At 52.8% G+C, this 19,138-nt stretch overlaps 1 protein-coding gene across 2 annotated transcripts in view; it reads left to right on the top strand.

The window, feature by feature from the left end:
* TMEM63B (transmembrane protein 63B) overlaps positions 1 to 19,138 on the top strand; it is an 88,410-nt gene that overhangs the window by 37,372 nt on the left and 31,900 nt on the right. For both annotated transcript variants that reach the window (XM_024193763.2, XM_024193762.2), the window contains exons 2-3: positions 13,151 to 13,349; positions 15,724 to 15,803. In XM_024193763.2, the coding sequence (XP_024049531.1) occupies positions 13,173 to 13,349; positions 15,724 to 15,803 (257 nt within the window). In that variant the 5' untranslated portion in view covers positions 13,151 to 13,172. The remainder of the gene's footprint in view (positions 1 to 13,150; positions 13,350 to 15,723; positions 15,804 to 19,138) is intronic.

Below are 19,138 nucleotides of genomic sequence, written 5' to 3'. Positions count from 1 at the left end.
TATTGAGAGGGAGCCTGGGCTGTGGGGCCCACCGGGAAGCCCACAGAGAGGCAGAGGGGGCCTTGGTGCCATAGGCCTTGCCCTGTCAGCAGCAGCAGCATCCTCTCACACACAGAATAAGCCTCTCTTTGCTGCTGTCACCTGGGGCCGGGTCCTGTGATCCCAGTGTGGGTGTCCCTCAGTCACTGGCTCCCTAGCGAAGTCAGGCCCAGGCCCGTGGGGGAGGACAGGGTTGGGGTTTCCTTTCCTTTTTGCCTCCAGTGCCTTGGCTGAGGCTGTGGCCTCTCCAAACCCACAGATGGTTTCAGTGTCCAGAAGCGCTGTGGTCAGGACGTGCGCTGCTCAGCTCAGTAGATGAGCCAGTGCGACCGTAGGGCTGCTGGGTAGCGGGAGAGAGAGTTCCCCACCTGCTCCTGCAGCTCCCCAGCTGGCTGGCTGACCGTGCCTTGGCTTCTGGACTTGCTAGTCCAGCGCTCGGGCACCTCAGCAAGGCCCGCCTCGCAGAGATGTTAGGATGAAGGCTGTCATGGCTGCTGTTCCAAGGTGCCTGAGCCCCACACTTTCCAGAGCGCGTGTCTGTCTGTCTCGCTCACCGAATCCCAGCAGGAGCAAGGGCCAGGATTCTAAGGTCAGCTGAGGAGCAAAGCAGATCTGCAAGGCGCTCGAGTCTGGAGGGCCGGGGTTGCTCTCCGCCACAGTGGAGTTCAGTCCCAGGGTAGACGGTCTCCTCAACAAGTAGCTCATTGTCAGCTGCCCTGCCAGGGCCTGTCTGGTGTCAGCCCCTGCTGCCCGGAATGCCAATGACTTGATGACTGAATGGGAGTCAGCCTCTTTTGCCACTGTGTCTCAGTCCGCAAGGTGCTGGGCTGAGGAATTTCACCCAATCCTCTCCAACCTCTCCTTCTCCCTCCCCACCCCCATTCCTCTTGCCTTTGTAGAGCTGCTCACTGCTCAGATGGAGTCTATAGAGCATAGCCAGTGATGCTAGAAACTATTTGATGCTCTGGGTGGAGGAGACCTGTGCTGGTTAATTTCTGCAGCCTAGGGTTGGCGTTAGAGCTGCACTGTTAGATCTGGGTATGTGCCGGAGCACTGTAGCTTAGTGGCCTGGCCTGAGATCTGGGAATGGATCCGGCTCTGGGATTCACTCTCTGTTCTTGATGCCTGCAGATGGATGCCTGGGGAGGGGTGAAAGTGTTGAAGTCTCCAGTGAGGATGCGTTCCCAATACAGAGAGACTTCTAACCGAGGGTGCTGGTCTGGGGGAACTCAAGCCATGAACTACTGTGGAATATGAGACAGTTACATGCCCTCTCTGCAATGCTACCTCAGGGCCTTGGCCCTTTTGTGCCTGGCGTGGGGGCAGTGTTGTTCATTATGAAAGGATGTGTTTTGATGAATGGATTATATGTATTTGACAATCCACTTGGCGTGTAAGGGGCTATTAAAGCTGTAAACAAGTCTATATGAGAGAGTCATATAGTGAGTGCAGAAGGAGCAGGATGGTCCTGAGGCCGGAGCGCAGGATGGAGACTTGGGAGAACTTGATTTGATTCCTGGCTCGGTCACAAATTCCTCAGTTTTCTGTTCTGTGAAATGGGGGGAATGATGCTGCCCTACACGCCCTGCTGGAAAGCTAAATTCATTGTCTAGGCAGTGCTTTGGTGTCTGGGGCTGGAGGAGGAGTGATTCTAAGGTGCTGGCACCAGCAGCCCCTCCCTCTGCCCTTCAGCTGGCTCCTGAGTGTTCTGTGACTACAGAAATGTAACCGGTTGCAGTGACCCAGGGTGGGTGGAGTTGGGCCCCCACTCCAACAAGGAGGGTATGCTAACGTGCACATTACCTTCTCCTCCCACCTTCCCTCTCCTTTCCTGGCGGAGTCTGATGCCCATAGTAACACCTCCCTCCCGCCCCCCACCTTGTCTGAGCTCCATGCTTACCTACAAGCAATAAGAACCCAGGAGGTGTTCCCTGGAAGTGACTGAACTGTGGCTAGGAGAGCCCCTGGCCAGGCAGCTATTCCAGGTTATAAAATGTAGATAGGGGAGTGAGTCTCTCCCCGCCCCTGGAGTTTCCAGTGAGGTTTCTACAGGGAATTTCTAGAGGCTGGATCATCATCCCCCACTAGGTGGGAGGGTGAAATATACTCTGGGTAACGGCCACAAACTGCGAATTGTGACACAGATGGATGAATTGTGCCATTAATGCCTGTGCAGCACTGAGCAGTCTCATCCTTACTGTTGCCACTTCACTGCCCTGTCCTGGCCCTTTTCCCTCCACATGCTGGGCCCTGCCTCTCCAGACATGCACAGGCCTCAGTGGGCTCGATGCCAGGCTGCAGCGTGTGATGCTGGGCACTTTCCCCTGCGCTGTGTTGCTATGGCCATATGTACTTCCTGGGCTGTGGCTGGCAGCCTGGGGCGGGAGGTGGGGCTGAGAGGGGAGTTCCTTGTCCAATGGTTCTGTGTTCCAGGGCAGAGCTGCACCTTGGGGAAGAGTCAGACATTGGGGGTGGGGAGTTTGGGTGCAGGGATGGGCCTCTCTTGTTGCAACACGGGGTGTTTTATTTTTCATAGTAGGAGCCATGCCCCCAAGCCCCAGGGTGGCACCCCCGACAAGCCCCCAATGTTTACTCACACTGGCACCTTTGCCTAGCCTGAAACAGTCCATCTGATCTATGGGTCCCCCTCTGGAGGCATGTGGTGTGCATTAAGCCCTAACCAATGCCCTTGTGACTGACACTGTCCTCATCATGCTGATGAGTAGGGAGGGCACCCAGAAGCAGCTGTGAAGTGTCACAGGCCACATTGTTGTTCCTGGTGTCCCTGGAGCTGCTGTGTATGATGATCTGTCAGCTGCACAGTCCCAGGCCAGTAGCATGTGCTCTGCAATAGCCAAGCACAGTAGGGAGGAGAGAGGTAGCAGCAGTGTTAGGGGAGCTGCCCAAAACTGGTAGAACCGGTCTGTTTGGGGCAGGGTCTGTATCCTGGTTAGTGGGGCAGCTCATCATGTCTGTGGAACGTCTCTCTGTCACGGCAGCTGATTGCCAGGAATGTCGTGCAAGGTTTGACCCTGATTCCCATCCAGGAAGCCTGCACTCCCTCCCTTTCTCTTTGCCTTTCTTCCTCATTCCTTTATCCTTTTACACGCTGAATCATGAAACTCTGGGCAAGCCTGGGAGAGGTGAGGAGACCCTTCCTCTGGCGGGATGGGCATTTAAAACTCCCGAGCACCTGCTCAACGGATGCATGAGGCACAATCCCAGCCACGTAGTCCAGTTCCGACCCAGGCGGTGCAAGTCCGGTGGTGGGTGTGTTTGTGAGAGAGCAGTGTTATACCCAGTGTACCTTGGGAGAAGCAGAATAATCTACAGTCACGGAGCTGGGTAGAGAAGTAGGATCTAATTTGCCCATCAGCTTCCTGACCTGAGACTCCCAAGTCTCCCTTAGATGGAGGAGAACCCCTCAGGGAGGCCGATCTGTAGCTGCCGGCATGTGGTTGGTGCTGGTGGATCTAATTATGGTTCTCAGGTCCTGCTGCCTGGACATTTATGGGTTTGCGCACTTTCTGGGAAATGGCACTGGTTACTGAGCATCCCACCAGAGCTGTGAGGAAGACAGATGTGTCTTTGCCCGCACACCCTACTGGAGCAGAGGTGTGTTTTCCTGTGGTCCCGTCTCCAGCAGGAACAGCGTGAGATGTCTGGTGCCCAGAGGGAGCGTAGCCAGCTGGTGCAATTCCTGTCGGTTCAGCTGTCTGGGAGAGCCATGCCCACGGCTAATGCTCTGGCTAGCCAGCTGTTGAGGCTGTATCCAGGAGCAGACGTAGACAGTGCGTGTATGTTAAGCTGTCTGCTCGGGCAGGTTGCGTGAAACTGTCGATCCAGCCTAAGACCCAGCTTTCACCATCCAAGCAAAAGGCTGATGTGGGTGGCGCTGGGAGAGAAATGGTGAGTGGCATTTCTCCAGCCGATCCCCAGGCCTGTACCCAGAGTCTATTCCAGGGGGCACAGGGAATCCTCCCCCATGAGCAATGCCCAGAATGGGCACAGTGCTTCCCCTCCTGGTTCCACGGGCATTCACAGACTGAGGGATCTCGCTCCCGCCCAGCCATAAAGGCTTGGGCCATTCTTGGGATTCTTCTCTCACCCCTGTTCATTGGCCAGGAGTAAATGTCACTGCCCATTGCTGTGCCAGGGCTGGGCCATCCTCCTGCATCAGCACTGACTGTGCTGCGCCTGGCACTCCAGTGCCACAGCTGGGCTGGGGCAGGGGACAGCTTTTAACTGAACAGTTGCCCTGTCTATCTTCCATCCTTGCCCAGTGGCTTAGGCTTGAGGGCAGCTCCCCTTCTGTCCTCCTTGACCACACACCACACTTTTCAGGAGTTGTGTCAGAGAGAGGGGGTGAGGAAATCCCCCACCTCAGCCAGCCTGGGAGAAAGCTGACAATGGACATGGTAGCGTCCGCTGGTGTCAATGAAGGAGACGGGAATTGTCACTAGAGACAGGTGTACCAGTACAACGAAATAGCAGTGAATAATTCTACACTGCAGCCCAGGGATGGATGAGAAAGGACCAGAGATAAACCTCTCCCATCTCTCCGAGAACCCAGCCAGAGCTTCCTCCCTTGAACTAGCTATTTAACACCCAGGCCATACGTGCCTGATGTGTCCCACAGCTGACAAGGCACTGGGAGTTTGCGGCTCCTTGGGCTCTCCTCTCCTCTGCCCCTCAGGAAACTCAGAGCAGACTCAGCATTACTTAGTCACTGAGCTCCCTGACGTTGCCTGATTTCCAAGTTGTTAATGCCCAGTGAGTCACGAGGCTACAACTTGGCCCCTCCTGGTTCCCAGACCTCGTTTCAAGCCACAAGACCAGGTGGTGATCGGCTGAGCTAATCAGGTAGTGGTGAAAGCTTCAAAGCACTAGGTAGGTACTGAGTGTGCCACTGTGTTCGGGTCCATCATTTCTGGTCTGTGTACCACCTGAGACGTCCCCATTAGGAGGCAGAGAGCTTGGAAGTGGAAAGGAGGGGGAGAAGTCCTTTTCGGAGTCATTGCAGACTCTCCAGACCACTTAGGCAGCTGGAAGCCCTCTGGTGTCTGAACCAGCGCTTCCCTTCTGCACGCTTGTCTGTCTTTGTAGCTGACATGAACCACAACAGGGCATACCTGACATGGCAGTTTTACTTCTTTCCTTGGCCAGTACCTTTCCACGCTGGTATCTAGCGATTATGCAAGAAAAACTCAGCGCGTCCAAGCAAAGCCTGTCTGAACTTGCAGTGCTGGCACCAAAGAACACCTAAATTTATCCCATGTGAGAGCTGGAGGCTTCTGCTTCCAGCCACGCACCAGAACTAGGGCTGTGTCTTTAAGCAATAAATGCTTTCAAAATGTGCTGCCAATTAATACTAATGCTCTGCACTAATTCAATCAGCTTCTATATCAGAGGAGTCCAAGCAAGCAAGAGCTGTGCATGGTAGGTTGTTGGGTTTTTTTCAAAGGCACTGGGGTGACCCTGGGAACCACAGACCAGTGAGCCTAGCTGGTTGGAATAATTTAAAAATGGTATTCTAAAACACTTAGCTCTGGACTAACCAGTGTAGCTTCCACAAAGGAAAATCATGTCTCATTAATCAATTGGGATTCTTTGAACTTGTCAGTAAAATAGTGGTAATGGAGATCTGGTCATCCTAATTTACTGAAACAGTCAAAAAGCCTCTAATAACGTCTCTCACAAAAGGCTGTTAAGGAAACTAGTGATGGGAGGAGATGTACCGTCATGGATCAGAAACTGGCTAAGTGACCAGTAACAAAAAATTGGAATAAATGGTCAAATTTTCAACATGGCAAAAGGTTGAAAGCAGGGTACATGACATACAGCTAGGTGAATGGGCAAAATAATGGTAGATGAAACTCAATATTGAGAAATGCAAGGGAATGCACATTGAAAGGAATAACTTGTATATTGTTCAGCCATCTCAGGTTCTAAATTAACTGTAATACTCAGGGGAAAGACTGGGATGGTTCATTAACAACTTCTGTTCATGATCCTCAGATGCATGAGGAATAGGATAGAGAAAAGTACTGAAAATATTATGATTCCATTATGTAAATCAATGGCACAGCCTCATCTGGTAGGTCAGAAAAGTCCTTGCAGGCAGAGGAAGTAGTCAGAGATGGGCAAGAAGAATGAGAAGAGGCTGGGAAAAACTTTGCATGAAGAGAGATCAAAATAACTGGGACTGTTTTTAGTTCAGAGAGGAGGCACATATATGTGGACATAATGGTGTATACAACAAAGAATGGTCTAGGGAAGGGAGAGTGGATGCTCTTAGGCTATGTCTACACTAGCACTTTTGTCGGTCGGGGTGTGAAAAAAACACACACACACCCCCCCCAATTGACATAAGTTACAGCGACAGAAGCACCGGTGTGGACAGCCCTGTCAGCAGCAGATGCTCTCTCACCGACATAGCTACCGCTGCTCATTGGGGTGGTTTAATTATGCCGATGGGAGAGCTCTCTCCCGTAAGCATACGGCTGCATCAGTAAAGCGGTGCTGCTGTAATGTCTCCAGTGTAGATATAGCCTCATTTACTCTTTCTTATAACACAAGTGAAAGGAAAATTGAAAGGGAATAGATTTTAATATGGATAAAATAATATGGTCTGATTCGGCATAATTAATCTGCGGAACTCACTGTTACAAGAAGTCATTGAGGCCAAGAGTGTAGCAGGATTCAAAAAAAGTTTGGGCCTTTCTGTTGTTAATAAGGCCATCTGGAGTTACATTGGAGAGGACAGAAACCCTCCTGTTTCAGGGCATGTGCCAGCCTTCACCCGACAAGGCTAGGAAGACACTTCCCTATAGATGGATTTTTCCACAATTGCCCACTACAGGGATCATTACACTTTCCTCTGAAGCATCTGGTCCGGTCACAGAGAGGATACAGGGCTAGATGGACCTCTGGGCTGATCCAGAATGGCAATCGCTGTGGTCCAGATCCACAAAGGTATTTTGGCTCCTAACTTCCATTGAATTCAATGAGAGACACATGGTGGGGGAGGTAATATCTTTTATTGGACCAACCTTTGTTGGTGGAAGAGACAAGATTAACAGAGCTCTTCTTCACTGCAAATGATAATTGAATTCCATGGAAGTTAGGACCCTAAATACCTTTTGTGGGTCTGTTCCAATGTTCCCAACTCGTCTCACACAGGGGCCGTTGAACAGCCATCCTACCGTTGTCGATCATTTGCAACCTGGGGCAAGGAGGAAACTGGAGTCTCGGAGGTTAAGGCTCCCACTCTCACTGCAAGATCCCCAGAGCCAGCTTCTGACCTCTCCTCCACCTTCTAAGCCTGTGTTTGGCTCCCGGGTTGAGGCAGCTTTGCCTGGAGTCCCCTCCCCACCTCCGTGTTTCTCCTTGGAAATCCTGTGAATGGTTTCCTGGGGATTCAGATGGTTTGCGCGCTCCAGTTCCTGAAAGCAGCATGCTGCAGCTGAGTGAGTCTGCTGGCCCGTGGCTTTGCCAGTGCCGCTCTAATTGGTCTCTAACATGAGCACCCAGGTGCCTTTGTGATTGCCCCTGTCTGTCGTTGGGAGCTGCAGGCAGAACCGAACTGAGTGAAGGGCTGCTGAGCCACGTGGAGCTGACCCTTGGGAGGCAAGGATGCACAGGTGGCGCGTCCAGGGCTCCCCTGGCCCAGGCATTCACATACACCTGGCTGCCAGGTGCCCCAAGCTCCTCTTCCTTCTTGCTGTCATGGTCCTTTCTTGTCTGAGCTGTATCTAATTGGCTGTAATGACAGCCGTTCAGCCCTGTTACTGTGGCTGAGCTAAGCGAGGCTAATTACTGTGCAGCTGCGGATATTGCATGGAGAGGTGGGGAGTGAGTCTCGGGGGAAACCATGCTCTGAGCTGCGAGGAAGCTTAGCCCTGTCTCTGCAGGATACATGGCTGATCCCTGAGCAGTCTGGTTTACCTACCTAGATCCTCAGAGCAAGGCTCTTTCAAGCTAGCCAGCTCTGGAGCCTGACCTGGGTTTGCTTTTTAAGGGTTTAGCCCTTACAGCTCCTCAGGGTCCCTCCCTCTACCCCCTCCCTGCCCCCTTCTGACCAGGCACTGCTCCCATCCTTACCTCTGCCCATGCATTGATCCGATGGACACAGCTGGAGAATCTGATACGCAGAGCCTGGGCAGCCATTGGACAAAGCAAGCTTCCCCCATGCCCTTCCCTGGAGGGACCTTCCTCTAGAGAGGAGATGGATCTCCATTGCCCATGCAGTCCTTAGACCAGGGGCGGGCAAACTTTTTGGCCCGAGGGCCACGTCGGGTTTCAGAAATTATATGGAGGGCCAGTTAGGGGAGCCTGTGCCTCCCCAAACAGTCAGGCATGGCCCGGCCCTGCGCCCTATCTGACCCCCCCTGCTTTTCGCCCCCTGACAGCCCTCCCCGGACTTCTTCCTCATCCAACCCCTGCCCCATCCACCCCACCCTCCTCCTCCCCCATCCAACTCCCCCCTCTCCTTTCTGACTGCCCCACCGGGACTCCTACCCCCATTCAACCCGTTCCCTGCCCTCTGACTGCCCCGACCTCTATCCACGCCCCTGACCACCACCCCGAACTCCCCTGCCCTCTATCCAACCCCCCCTGCTCCCTGCCCCCTTACCGCGCAGCCTGGAGCACCGGTGACTGGAGCCAGCCACGCCACCGCGCAGCACAGAGCACCGGGTCAAGCCGCGGCTCTGCAGCTGCGCTGCTCCAAGAGCTCGCTGCCCAGAGCATTGCACCAGCGACGCAGTGAGCTGAGGCTGCAGGGAAGGGGGAACAGTGGGGGAGATGCCGGGGGCTAGCCTCCCGGGCCAGGAGCTCAGGGGCCGGGCAGGAGGGTCCCGCAGTCCGTAGTTTGCCCACCTCTGCGTTAGACTAAAGCTACCTACAAGAGGGCTAATCGATGCTAATTGAGCTAGTTCCTGCTGACAGTGGTGGTGTTTTGTGTGAGGGTGATGGGGCTATTCTTTCTCTCTTTTGACTTGGGTCTATAAATTACTAATCTCTGCCCATTCCCGATCCCCTGGAGTGGCTGACACTCACTTGTGCACTGCTCCCTCCAGCACTTTTTCTGGTCCTTTATACAGTCTAGTTGTGAACATCCCAACCGATGGAGTTTTAGCCCTTCCCTTGGGACACTGCCCCGCAGCCTCCTAGATCTCAGCCAAGAAGGTTTTTGATACTCCTCTTCTGCCATTTCACTTTATCGCTTCTCCTTGACTCCCCCTCCGGTCGCTTTCCCCCTCTTGATGTTCATAGCTCTGATTTCTAGCAGATTGTTACCATTTTCCCCTTTAATTGTCATTTTCATATTTCCCTCCAGCCTCTTACCATTTTTAGATGATCCGTAAGGGTCCTCTTTAGAGCCCATTGAAGTTGGTGGAAAGATTCCCATTGACTCCAATAGCTGTTGATCGGGTCCTCTAGGCCTTCCAGGTTTGTTGATACCCCGTTGTGAAGGTCTTACTCAGAGCCGGCTGCAGTATTTGAAGTGGGGTTTCTCCAGTGCTATATCAGACAGGGCCTCCGCTCTCTGATCTGCACACAGCCCAAAATTGCAGGGGTCCTTATTTAATTTTGCTGCTCGGCTCCATTGCAGGCTCCTGTGTCATTTGCTGCCTGCTTTACTCCCTCCCACAGAGGATCTGTTTCTCATTCATTTTGCCAGGATGAATAAAGCTGGCTGGATCTCATGTTATTAGTCCCTGATCACTTCGTCGCAGCTTGCCCCTGCTGTCCTGCTTCTCCCTCTCCTCTCTGATGATGTCAGCACCCCTCTCTCTTATTCTCATAATTTAAGGTGATGTTTGGCTTCTTTTTCAGATCATTAGTGATACTCTTAAATAAAATCCCAGCCTCCTCCCAATTCCCACTGGACACCACTAGCCAATCAATACGCTGCTGTTTGTCATGGCCTTTTGTTTACAGTTCTTCCGCCAGCTCCAATCCATGTGACTATTCCTCAGCTGAGCAAATGGGGGATTAATTTTTCAAGAAAGATCTCCAGGGACACAGCAGCAAATCTCCCTTCCCATGGACTAGCATCCAGACAGCCTTGTGCTATGTGATGATGTTGAGCTCTCAAGCTAAACAGGATGGGGCTGGCTCAGGACTTGGATGGGAGATGTTCACGAAAAACCCAAGTGTTCGAGGAAGTAGTGTTGGCCATTCAGCAAGGGGTACTCTTTTTTCTCTTGGTCAGTAATGAACCAACATCCCAGGGTGGTGCTAGGTCCTTTATAAACCACCCTAATGCTGCTTCTGTTCTCATCTGTTCTTCTGAAACTGTGATCCACTGCACATTTCCACATGGTCCACAGAGCTGCTTCCATGCCAGTGGAGAAGTGTCTGTCTGTCTCCTGCTGACTGTCGCACAGTCCAGGACACTCTTGGGGTTTCCCTTTCCGACCAACTGAACTAAAAATCCCAAGCCCCTTTCTGCTCCTTGGTCTCCTGTATGGGTGTGTCAGGTGTTCCTTGGTTGGCTGTTTCTTTGGTGTAAATATGACTGTGATCAGCGTTACAGATAACCTCAGAATTGGAGGCAGGAAGAAAACTCCCAGGAAAATGGAGCCAACCCGGAAAAGGGCCTGGCGAGATCGATGCTGAGGAGAGGAAGGGCATGTAACAGGGGGGGAGGGGGGCTCAGTCTAATAAACGTGATCGCCTGCCACCAGGGAGAGGAAATAGAGCCCAGATACAGAATAGGGGAACATAATGCGGCAGCTGCCCCGTGGCATTAAAGTGAGTTCATTTTCATCTTCTAACCATGCTTAGTAGGAGTTTATCCCCTAACTGGGTGCTCTAGCTGCCATAGGGAAGGGCACTGAAGTTACCAGATTGCTGGTGATTACACTGGGAGAGGGAGGAGTCCAAGCGCAAGGGAGAGGCTCTTAAGTGCTGCATTGTTGCATTCAAGGGGCCCTGCTGCAGTTCTGTTGTTTCTGTAGGGTTACAAGCTTGGGCTCACAGGGCAGCAATTGCCAGGATTGCTCTGCTCCCAGTATCACATCATAGAATCATAGGGTTAGAAGGGACCACAAAGGTCATCTAGTCTACCCCCTGCCAAGATGCAGGATTTGCTGTGTCCAGGGCCGGCACAACCCATTAGGCAACCTAGGTGGTCGCCTAGGGCGCTAACATTTGGGGGGCGGCGGCCAGATCTTCGGCCGCCCCGGTCGTCGTCAGCATTTCGGGGGCGGGACCTTCCGCCGCCTAAGGCGGCAAAAAAGCTGGCGGCTCTCCTGGCTATGTCTAAACCATTCCAGACAGATGGCTATCCAGCCTCCTTTTGAAAACCTCCAGTGAGCGTCCACAGCCTCCTTAGGCAGTTTCTTCCTTTCTCCTACTGTTCTCACAGCTAGGAAGTTTTTTCTGAGATTTAATCTAAATCTGCTACACTGTAGTTTGATCCCATTGCCTCTTGTTCTGCCCTGTGTGGCAAAAGAGAACAACTTTTCTCCATCTTTTTTATGGCAGCCTTTCAAGTATCATGTCCCCTCTCAATCTCTTCTCCAAACTAAACATACCCAGTTCCTTCAGCCTTTGCACATATGGCTTGTGTTCAATCCCTTTGATCATCTTTGTTGCTCACCTCTGGATCCTTTCCAGTCTCTCTACATCCTTTTAATACATTGATGACTAAACTTGGACACCGTTCTCCAGCTGAGGCATAACCAGCACCGAGTAGAGCAGTAGTATCCCCTCCTGTGACTGGCATTCTATGCCTCTGTTAATGCAGCCCACATTGCATTTGCTTTTTCTGCAGCAGCATTGCATTGCTGACTCATGTTGAGGTTGTGATCCACCACAACTCCCAGATCCTTCTCTGCAGTGCTGCTGCCAAGCCAGTTATCCCCCATTTTGTATTTGTGAATTTGGTTTTTCTTCCCTCTGTGTAGCACCTTATATGTGTCTATGTTGAATTTCATTTTGTTGTCTATAGTCCAGTTCTCCAATTTATCAAGATTCCTCTAAATTTTAGCTCTATCCTCCAAAGTATTGGCAACCCCCCATCAGTTTTGTGTCACCTGCTAATTTGATCAGTATGCTCTCTAGTCCTACATCCAGGTCATTAATAAAGATGTTAAACAACACGGGACCCAGAACAGATCCCTGTGGAACCCCACTTGAGACCTCTCTCCAATCTGACATCATTCCATTAATAGCTACCCTTTGTTGTGGTTGTTTAACCATTGTGTATCCACTTAATGGTAGATCCGCCAAGCCCGCATTTCTCCAGCACACTTATCAGAATGTCATGTGGGACCGTGTCAAAAGCCTTGCTGAAGCCCAGGTATAATATGTCACTGCATTCCCCCTGTCCACCAAACCAGTTACCCTGTCAAAGAAGGAAATCAAGCAGGTTTGACATGATTTGTTCTTGGTTAATCCATGCTGGTTGCTTGTGATTACCCCTTCATCCTTCAGGTATTCACAAATTGAATGTTTTTTACATTGCTCTAGTAGCTTCCCAGGTATCAATGTCCGGCTGACTGGTCTATAGCTCCCCAGATCCTCCTCCTTCCCTTTTTTAAAGATGGGCACTACATTAGCCCTTCTCCAGTCTTCCAGGACCTCTCCTCTCATCCATGAGTTTGCAAATATTATTGCCAATGGCTCCGAGTTTCTTCAGCTAATTCCTTCAGCACCCTGGGGTGAATAGCATCAGGCCCTGCTGATTTGAATTCATTCAAATTGGTCAGAAGATCTCTGATGTGTTCTTTACTTATCCCGAGCTGAATCCCTTCCCCTTTATTATCTGTGGTAACTTCGCTAGTCATCTGGTCACACGTTATTTTTTGAGAGAAGACTGAAGCAAAGTAGGTCTCCTCTTCCCCAGTCCTTTGGTACCTCCCTGGTTCTCCAGGACTTCCCACACGTGATCGCTGGCCAGTTAGTAACTTCATTAGCCAGCTCCCTTTGAGACTGTAATGCAAGAGGCTGCTGCGCAGAGGGGGCTGGATGGAGGTTGTGGGAGATGGCAATGGGTGAGCTGGCCCTGGGATCTCACCTGCTGCTACCTCCTGTTAAGCGGGCTGCTGACTAGTTGGTCGGGTGTGTTTCTAACTGTGCCTTTTCCCCCCTCCTCCAGGTAAGACGATGAGGCAGTAGAGATGCTTCCCTTCCTGTTTGCCACCCTGGGCTCGGCAGGAGCCACCTGCCAGGCCGCCGGCTGTAACAGCAGCACCAAGGATTACTGCTACAGTGCCCGCATCCGCAGCACTGTGCTGCAGGGCTTGCCCTTTGGGGGAGTGCCCACCGTCCTAGCCCTCGACTTCATGTGCTTTCTGGTAAGTCTCCCGCACCATTGTGCTGCTGCCGTTTGCCTGGGGTGGTGCATGGCTGTGAGGATGAAGGATGGACAGAACTAGTCAGGACTCCTGGGTTCTATCCCCAGATGTGGGAGGAGGAGTGTAATCTACTGATTGGAGTCAGGACTCCTAGCCCTGGTTGCCAGCTCAGGATAGAGAGTGGTTAGAGCTAGGACTCCTGAATTCTCCTCTCAGCTTTTGCTATTGGCTCCTCTGTGATCTTGGGCAGGTCACTTGACCGCTCTGTGCCTCGGTTTCCCCTCAGTGAGATCGGGATTCTGACACTGACCTCCCAGAGGCAGTGTGGTTCTGAAGCTCAAGGAATTAGCACCTGCCAAGCGCTTTGACAACCCAGTCTCTAGAAAAGCACAATATTGTTCTTCCTGCATCTCCTTACCCACCTGTGTGCTGCTCTAACACAGCCCCCTCCCCTGGCAGTGGTAAGCTGGCCGGCTGGGGAACCCCGGCTCTGTCATCAAAGCACAATGGTTTTTTTTCAATAGCTTTAAGAAAAAAATGCCATGACTGTGTCCCCGCTGAAATGGCGCGGCGCAGTGTGGGCAGGGCGAGCTTGTCCTGCAGCCCTGCTGGAAGGAACAGCGCCAGGGAGCTCACTCTCCGTGGTCCGTTCAGTCCTTTGGCTTCTCTGGCTGGGCTGCCGACGAGGGGGCCAGTTAGGGCCAGCTGGGACGTGCCCGGCTTCGTGCCGCGTCCCTCCAGCCCTAGCTCACGTCGCTAAGGAGCAGCCTGAACTTGACAGGCAGGAAGACAGGGATGGGGAGAGGGTTGGGGCTGGGAACATGGAGGTTTGGGGTGGCCACTAGGGCTATGTATGTGACTCGGGCCAACCTAATGCCCAGGCACTGGGCTTTCCTGCCTTGCCAGCCCCAAGCCCCCCTCTGATTCTTCTGCTGCTTCCTGCATAGTCTGAGAACAGATGGCTCCATCTCCGCTAGTGATATCAGGGCTTGGGAGGCGGCAAGGTGTCATCTGTTTGTGCTCTGGAGAATAGGCCAGGTTGCCACCTATTATTATTATTATTTATTATTATTGGTTTGTATTACCATAGTGCCTAGGAGCCCGAGTCATGTGCTAGGTGTTGGACAAACGCAGCCTTGATCTGTGTGCGTGGCTGGCAGGATGGATGACCCAGCGTGCTTCCGCTCTGCCTGTGCATCAGCCAGCAGCCACTCCTGTGGGGCCTCCAGCCAGGGCTAGGCCTCGAAGCTAACAATGCCCTCTCCCCCCCACCCCAATTCACAGAGCTCCTTCATCTGGGGTCTCTGCGTTGGATCCACCTCTCTGGTGTGGCCGGTGTCCGTTGTAAGCTGTGGGCACACGCTGCTCGTGGCTGGCTTGTCTCCTTACAGCCCCTGTTCTGTTCGGATGCATTTCCGGGCTGGGACAGGATCAGCTGCGGGCGAATGCTGCCAAGCCCTATTGTGGGGTGCTTTCAGAGGAAGGAGCTGTAATATGCAAGCAGTGAAGTTCCCAGCCGCTCTTGCAGCAGGATGGCAGCTGGGACAGGTACTGGAGCTCTGGGCTCTGGTGGGAGAATGCTACAGACTCACTCCAGGGAACAGATGTGGGCAATCCTGCATCCCAGAGTCCCGTTTTCTGGGCCTGGGTGCCCAAACAAGGGCCATGTTGGTGCCTTGCCAGGAACTGCAGGGCTGCACCCAGCACAGACAGAACAGAGCAGATTGCAGCCCCCTTGGAGTCCAGGAGTTCTGCAGTGCACCCCTCTCCTCTCTGATTCAGGGATGGTGCCACACACAGACTCCAGGCCCAGTACACAGTGCGACCCGCTCACTCAGGTCATAGCACATTGCATGCTGGGACTGTGCTTCCTGTGGGCCACCCCTCTGCCCACCAGATGGGAGATCCGCTCTGCAGGTCGAGCTGTGGCCACCCCCACTTCATGCTGTATCTCTTCCCCACCCCCACCAAGAGCAGGCCTCAGGGAAGCTTTTGCTCTCCTATCGTACGCTGCCATTCATTCATTCAGCTGCAGTAGCTGAGCCACCCAAGCAGAGCCTGACGCCCGCTCTGTAGTGCTGCCACCTCTGACAGCAGGTCAAGTTGTGATAGCGCGAACGTGGTTACTGGGGAGATCTCGTGCTTGTGATGTTGGATCCCTCTTCCCAGGCCATGCTGCCACACCGGAGTGACAAGGGTCCAATTCCTTATGCCACAAGTGCAAGCCAAGCAGAGATCCAGCTGCTTCCTCTGTCCCCTGTCATTGTTCTCTCCATGCCAGGCAGACAGCCGGGCGGGGGGAGGGGGTGTCGGGGAGGGCTGCTTCCCCAGCCAGGGGGGCCTTGTCTCATAGCTTCTCTTGGCACTTTTGCAGGCACTGTTGTTTGTCTTTTCGATCTTGCGTAAAGTAGCCTGGGACTATGGACGTCTGGCCCTGGTGACTGATGCTGACAGGTAAGGTCAGGATGGGAGTGGGCTTGAAGAAAACGGGGTACAGGGTTAAACCCTCTGCTGTGTGCCCAGATGGCAGGGGGGTGGGGAAGGAGTGGTGCTCAGGTTGGTCTAACCCCATAATTCCCAGGAACAGGGAGAGTCCCTGCAGCCCAACATGCCAGCCCTTTGTCATTCCGACTTCATCCCTGTGCAGGAGCAAACCTCGGGTGGCTCTGGAGATGGGATTGTAATGTATGATTTATGATTCCTACAGCAACAGTGTGCACGATTTGCTCTACAGCACAGACTTGTGGGAACAGCAATGGCCCGGCAAGGAAGAGGTGGAATGGGGAAGAGGTTATGGGAGGGCAAGGTCTGACGCAATAACTGCTTTGTTAGCAACACAGCTGGAGGGGATTGTACTTTTTCTTTTCTGTACTGATTTCTTTTTAAGTAGATTGGGAGTCACGGGCTGGGTTTTCAGGTACTGTAGCTCTTAACTGTACAGGTCACAGCACTAAATCTGAGGAAGCAAAGGTAGCCGAGCGCGGGTGGCTCAGAAGCAGGGCTCTGAGCTGGAAGCGTGAGCGAAGTGAGTCTGGAGAAGGGATCCAAGTGAAGTTCTTGATGGCTGTGTTAGTGGCCGAAGGGAAAGCTTTTCCCCCTAACTACTAATGGAATCTTAGTCTTAAAATATAATTGAACGTGGCTAGGCTAAGACACTGCCGTGTGGACTGAAAACTGGCTGAAGGACTGAGCCAAGGGCTCTGATGAGGCAATGCAGTGTACCAGCTGGAAGAGGTGTCTAAAGATCCCTGCTGGGTATGACTTCTTTACTGAAATGGAAGAAGAGTATGTGAATATTAATGAGTCTGTCGCAGGACGCCAGCTCGACAGTGAAGCAACAAGAGGCAGAGTAGGTGCAGGGGCTGCGCTGTTCTCCTTATTCCATGACGTCCCTTGTTTCAAATCCCAACTGCTAGATGATCTTGTGTTCAGACGCTGCTCAGCTCCGGCAGAGAGGGCCTTTAGAAAGGGTTCCATGCTCTCTGGGTCATTGCACCCATGTACGTTAATTCCATTGTGGAACGAAGCACTCAGAGAATCTCGGAAGAACCGAGTCCCAGGTATTCGCACCGCCTGCCATAGTGGAGGCAAAGGAGTTCTACATATTTTCAGTTTCACTTTCCATTGCAAAAGCTACCAGGCTGACCTTTGCGTCATTGCTCTGTGTGTTAAGCATTCAAATTAGTCTGGTTTGCACCTCTCGTTACGTGACAAGGGAAAGAATGGCAGAGTCGTTTTCTTCTAACAGTGAACAAGGACCTTTATTTGAATAAATTAATCCGTTATATTTCCAGAGCTACTCTGTCTCCTCCTTACTTAGGCGGAGCTGTGAACGCTGCTGAGGCTAGAGAAAACAGCACCGGGGACCCAGAGAGATGGGGAAAAGCAGGCAGGAGGTAGCCATGTGAGGAAACGTAGCTGATCCCTTGTGGGGAAAGTAATCCACAACTAGATCTCAATGGGACGGAGGAACCTGGTCAGCAGCAATGGTGTGAGAGACCCAGGGTGAGAACGCGCAACTAATTACCGAGCCTGCCATGTGATGTGGCTGCAGTGAGGCCAGGGCAGCATGGGTGGCAGGGTAAGACGCATTGTTTTGGAGCAGGGAGGGGATACCGTCCCCGGGGAGAACGTGCCGGGCGCTGCGTTTTTGGCAAGTAGCTTCACTTCAAGCTGCCTCCATGCCTCAGGGGTTCTGGCTCCCAGTGCCAAGCTCAGGCCTCTAGACCAGCGTTGCTCAACCAGTGGCTCACAACTCCTGGGGGGGCACCAAAGGCAGTCGGGGTCATGGCAAGGAGTTGGAAGAGTTATTAACTGTAAAGCAAATGACATCTCACATGCCCTTACACTTCAAGGTCCAGTGTTCTCTACCACCCTGGCCAGCCACTCCCACAAATGAACTATCCAGGCTTTGCGCTGTTTGCATTGATACATCTCCTACTCTTCCTTTTTATACAGCGGGGGTCGTGACATTTTTTGACAAGGAATAAAGGGTCACCAGCCTGAAAAGGGTGAGAGACACTGGCCTGAGCCATGCTGCCTGTTTCGTACACCCAGTGCCAACTGCCTGCCCTTGTAACTGGCCCGGTCTGCTCTTCCCCTTTGAGGGGTGGCTCTGCCCAGGTTCCACATTTGTTCTTCAGCTTTAGGCCACGTTCCCTTCCCCAGGGGGACATTTTTTCTTGGTTGACTTGCTCAGTCTCTTTGAGAACTGTGCAAACTTCAAATCTCCCTGCCTGGTCCTCTCCTCCCACCCACCCACCAACACACCTTTCCTCCAAACATGGCTCCCACAGATCTTGGGATATCGGTGCCCTCCGGAACCCTCAGAGCCGCCTCTTGCGAGGCAGGGCCCATCCCACACATGCTAGGTGAGGTCCTATTCAATCCTGGTGCAACCCATGCCTGCTGGGTGTGGTGCTCTGTCCCCCTCTAGTGACACCTAGAACACTTAGCTGAAGCTGCAGCAGACTCATTAATTTCTAAGAGGCATGTGGCTTTTAGCTGATGCATTAAGTTTCAGAGGTCCCAGGTTCGATGGCCGGGATCTGTTGGCGTTACACTGGCACAGCTTGGCTAGCAGGTGGATCCTCGCCCTGTGCTTAGACGGCCTGCTGCCCTTGCTAGCACCTATCTGTGAGTAATCGCATTATGTCTGGGTGCTGCCAACTGGAAGGAGAGCTGCAGCTAACATGGAACAAATAATGCCCAGCTGGAAAGCTAGGGCACTAGGAGGCCCGGAGGAGAGTTGCTGAGACAGGAGCAGGTATTGGCAGCAGAGCATCCCCATTTGTGTGCTTTTAGTCTCAATAGCACGGCCACTTGTGGGGCCTGGTGTGAACTGGCAGGGAAGGGCTACGTGGGAGAGTTTGCAGGAAGCCATGATCCCCGTGGGGAAGTTGAGGGAGGCACTAGTTTGAGAACTGTGCCAGGTTCCAGCTGCTTCATGCTGGGCTTCTAGCAGACAAGCAGGTTCTCCTATCCATCCCCGGGCGGGCAGCAGGGCAAAGGCGACTGGGATTGCTGCTTCCCTAGGGAACACTTTGGATTTTCCCATGAAATGTGGTGCCCAAGTGCTGCTAGTTTTGGGTTGGAACAAGAAACCCAGCCCCCATGGGATCCGAAAGGTGACAGCTGGCCAGAGCCCAAACGCACTCTGTCTCTGTGCACTGATGTACAACCCATGTACGGAGACACAGCCCCTGCCCCAGGGGGCCTGCAGTCTCAATTAGACAGACAAACCTTTTGCCCCTCGGGTAACCTGCGGCAGGGACACACTCCATGCAGAA

This window comes from Terrapene carolina, unplaced genomic scaffold (genome assembly GCF_002925995.2).
Source record: "Terrapene carolina triunguis isolate 2854851 unplaced genomic scaffold, T_m_triunguis-2.0 Scaffold85, whole genome shotgun sequence".
Classification (NCBI taxonomy): Eukaryota; Metazoa; Chordata; order Testudines; family Emydidae; genus Terrapene; species Terrapene triunguis.
This window is presented reverse-complemented; position numbering and strand designations above follow the sequence as displayed.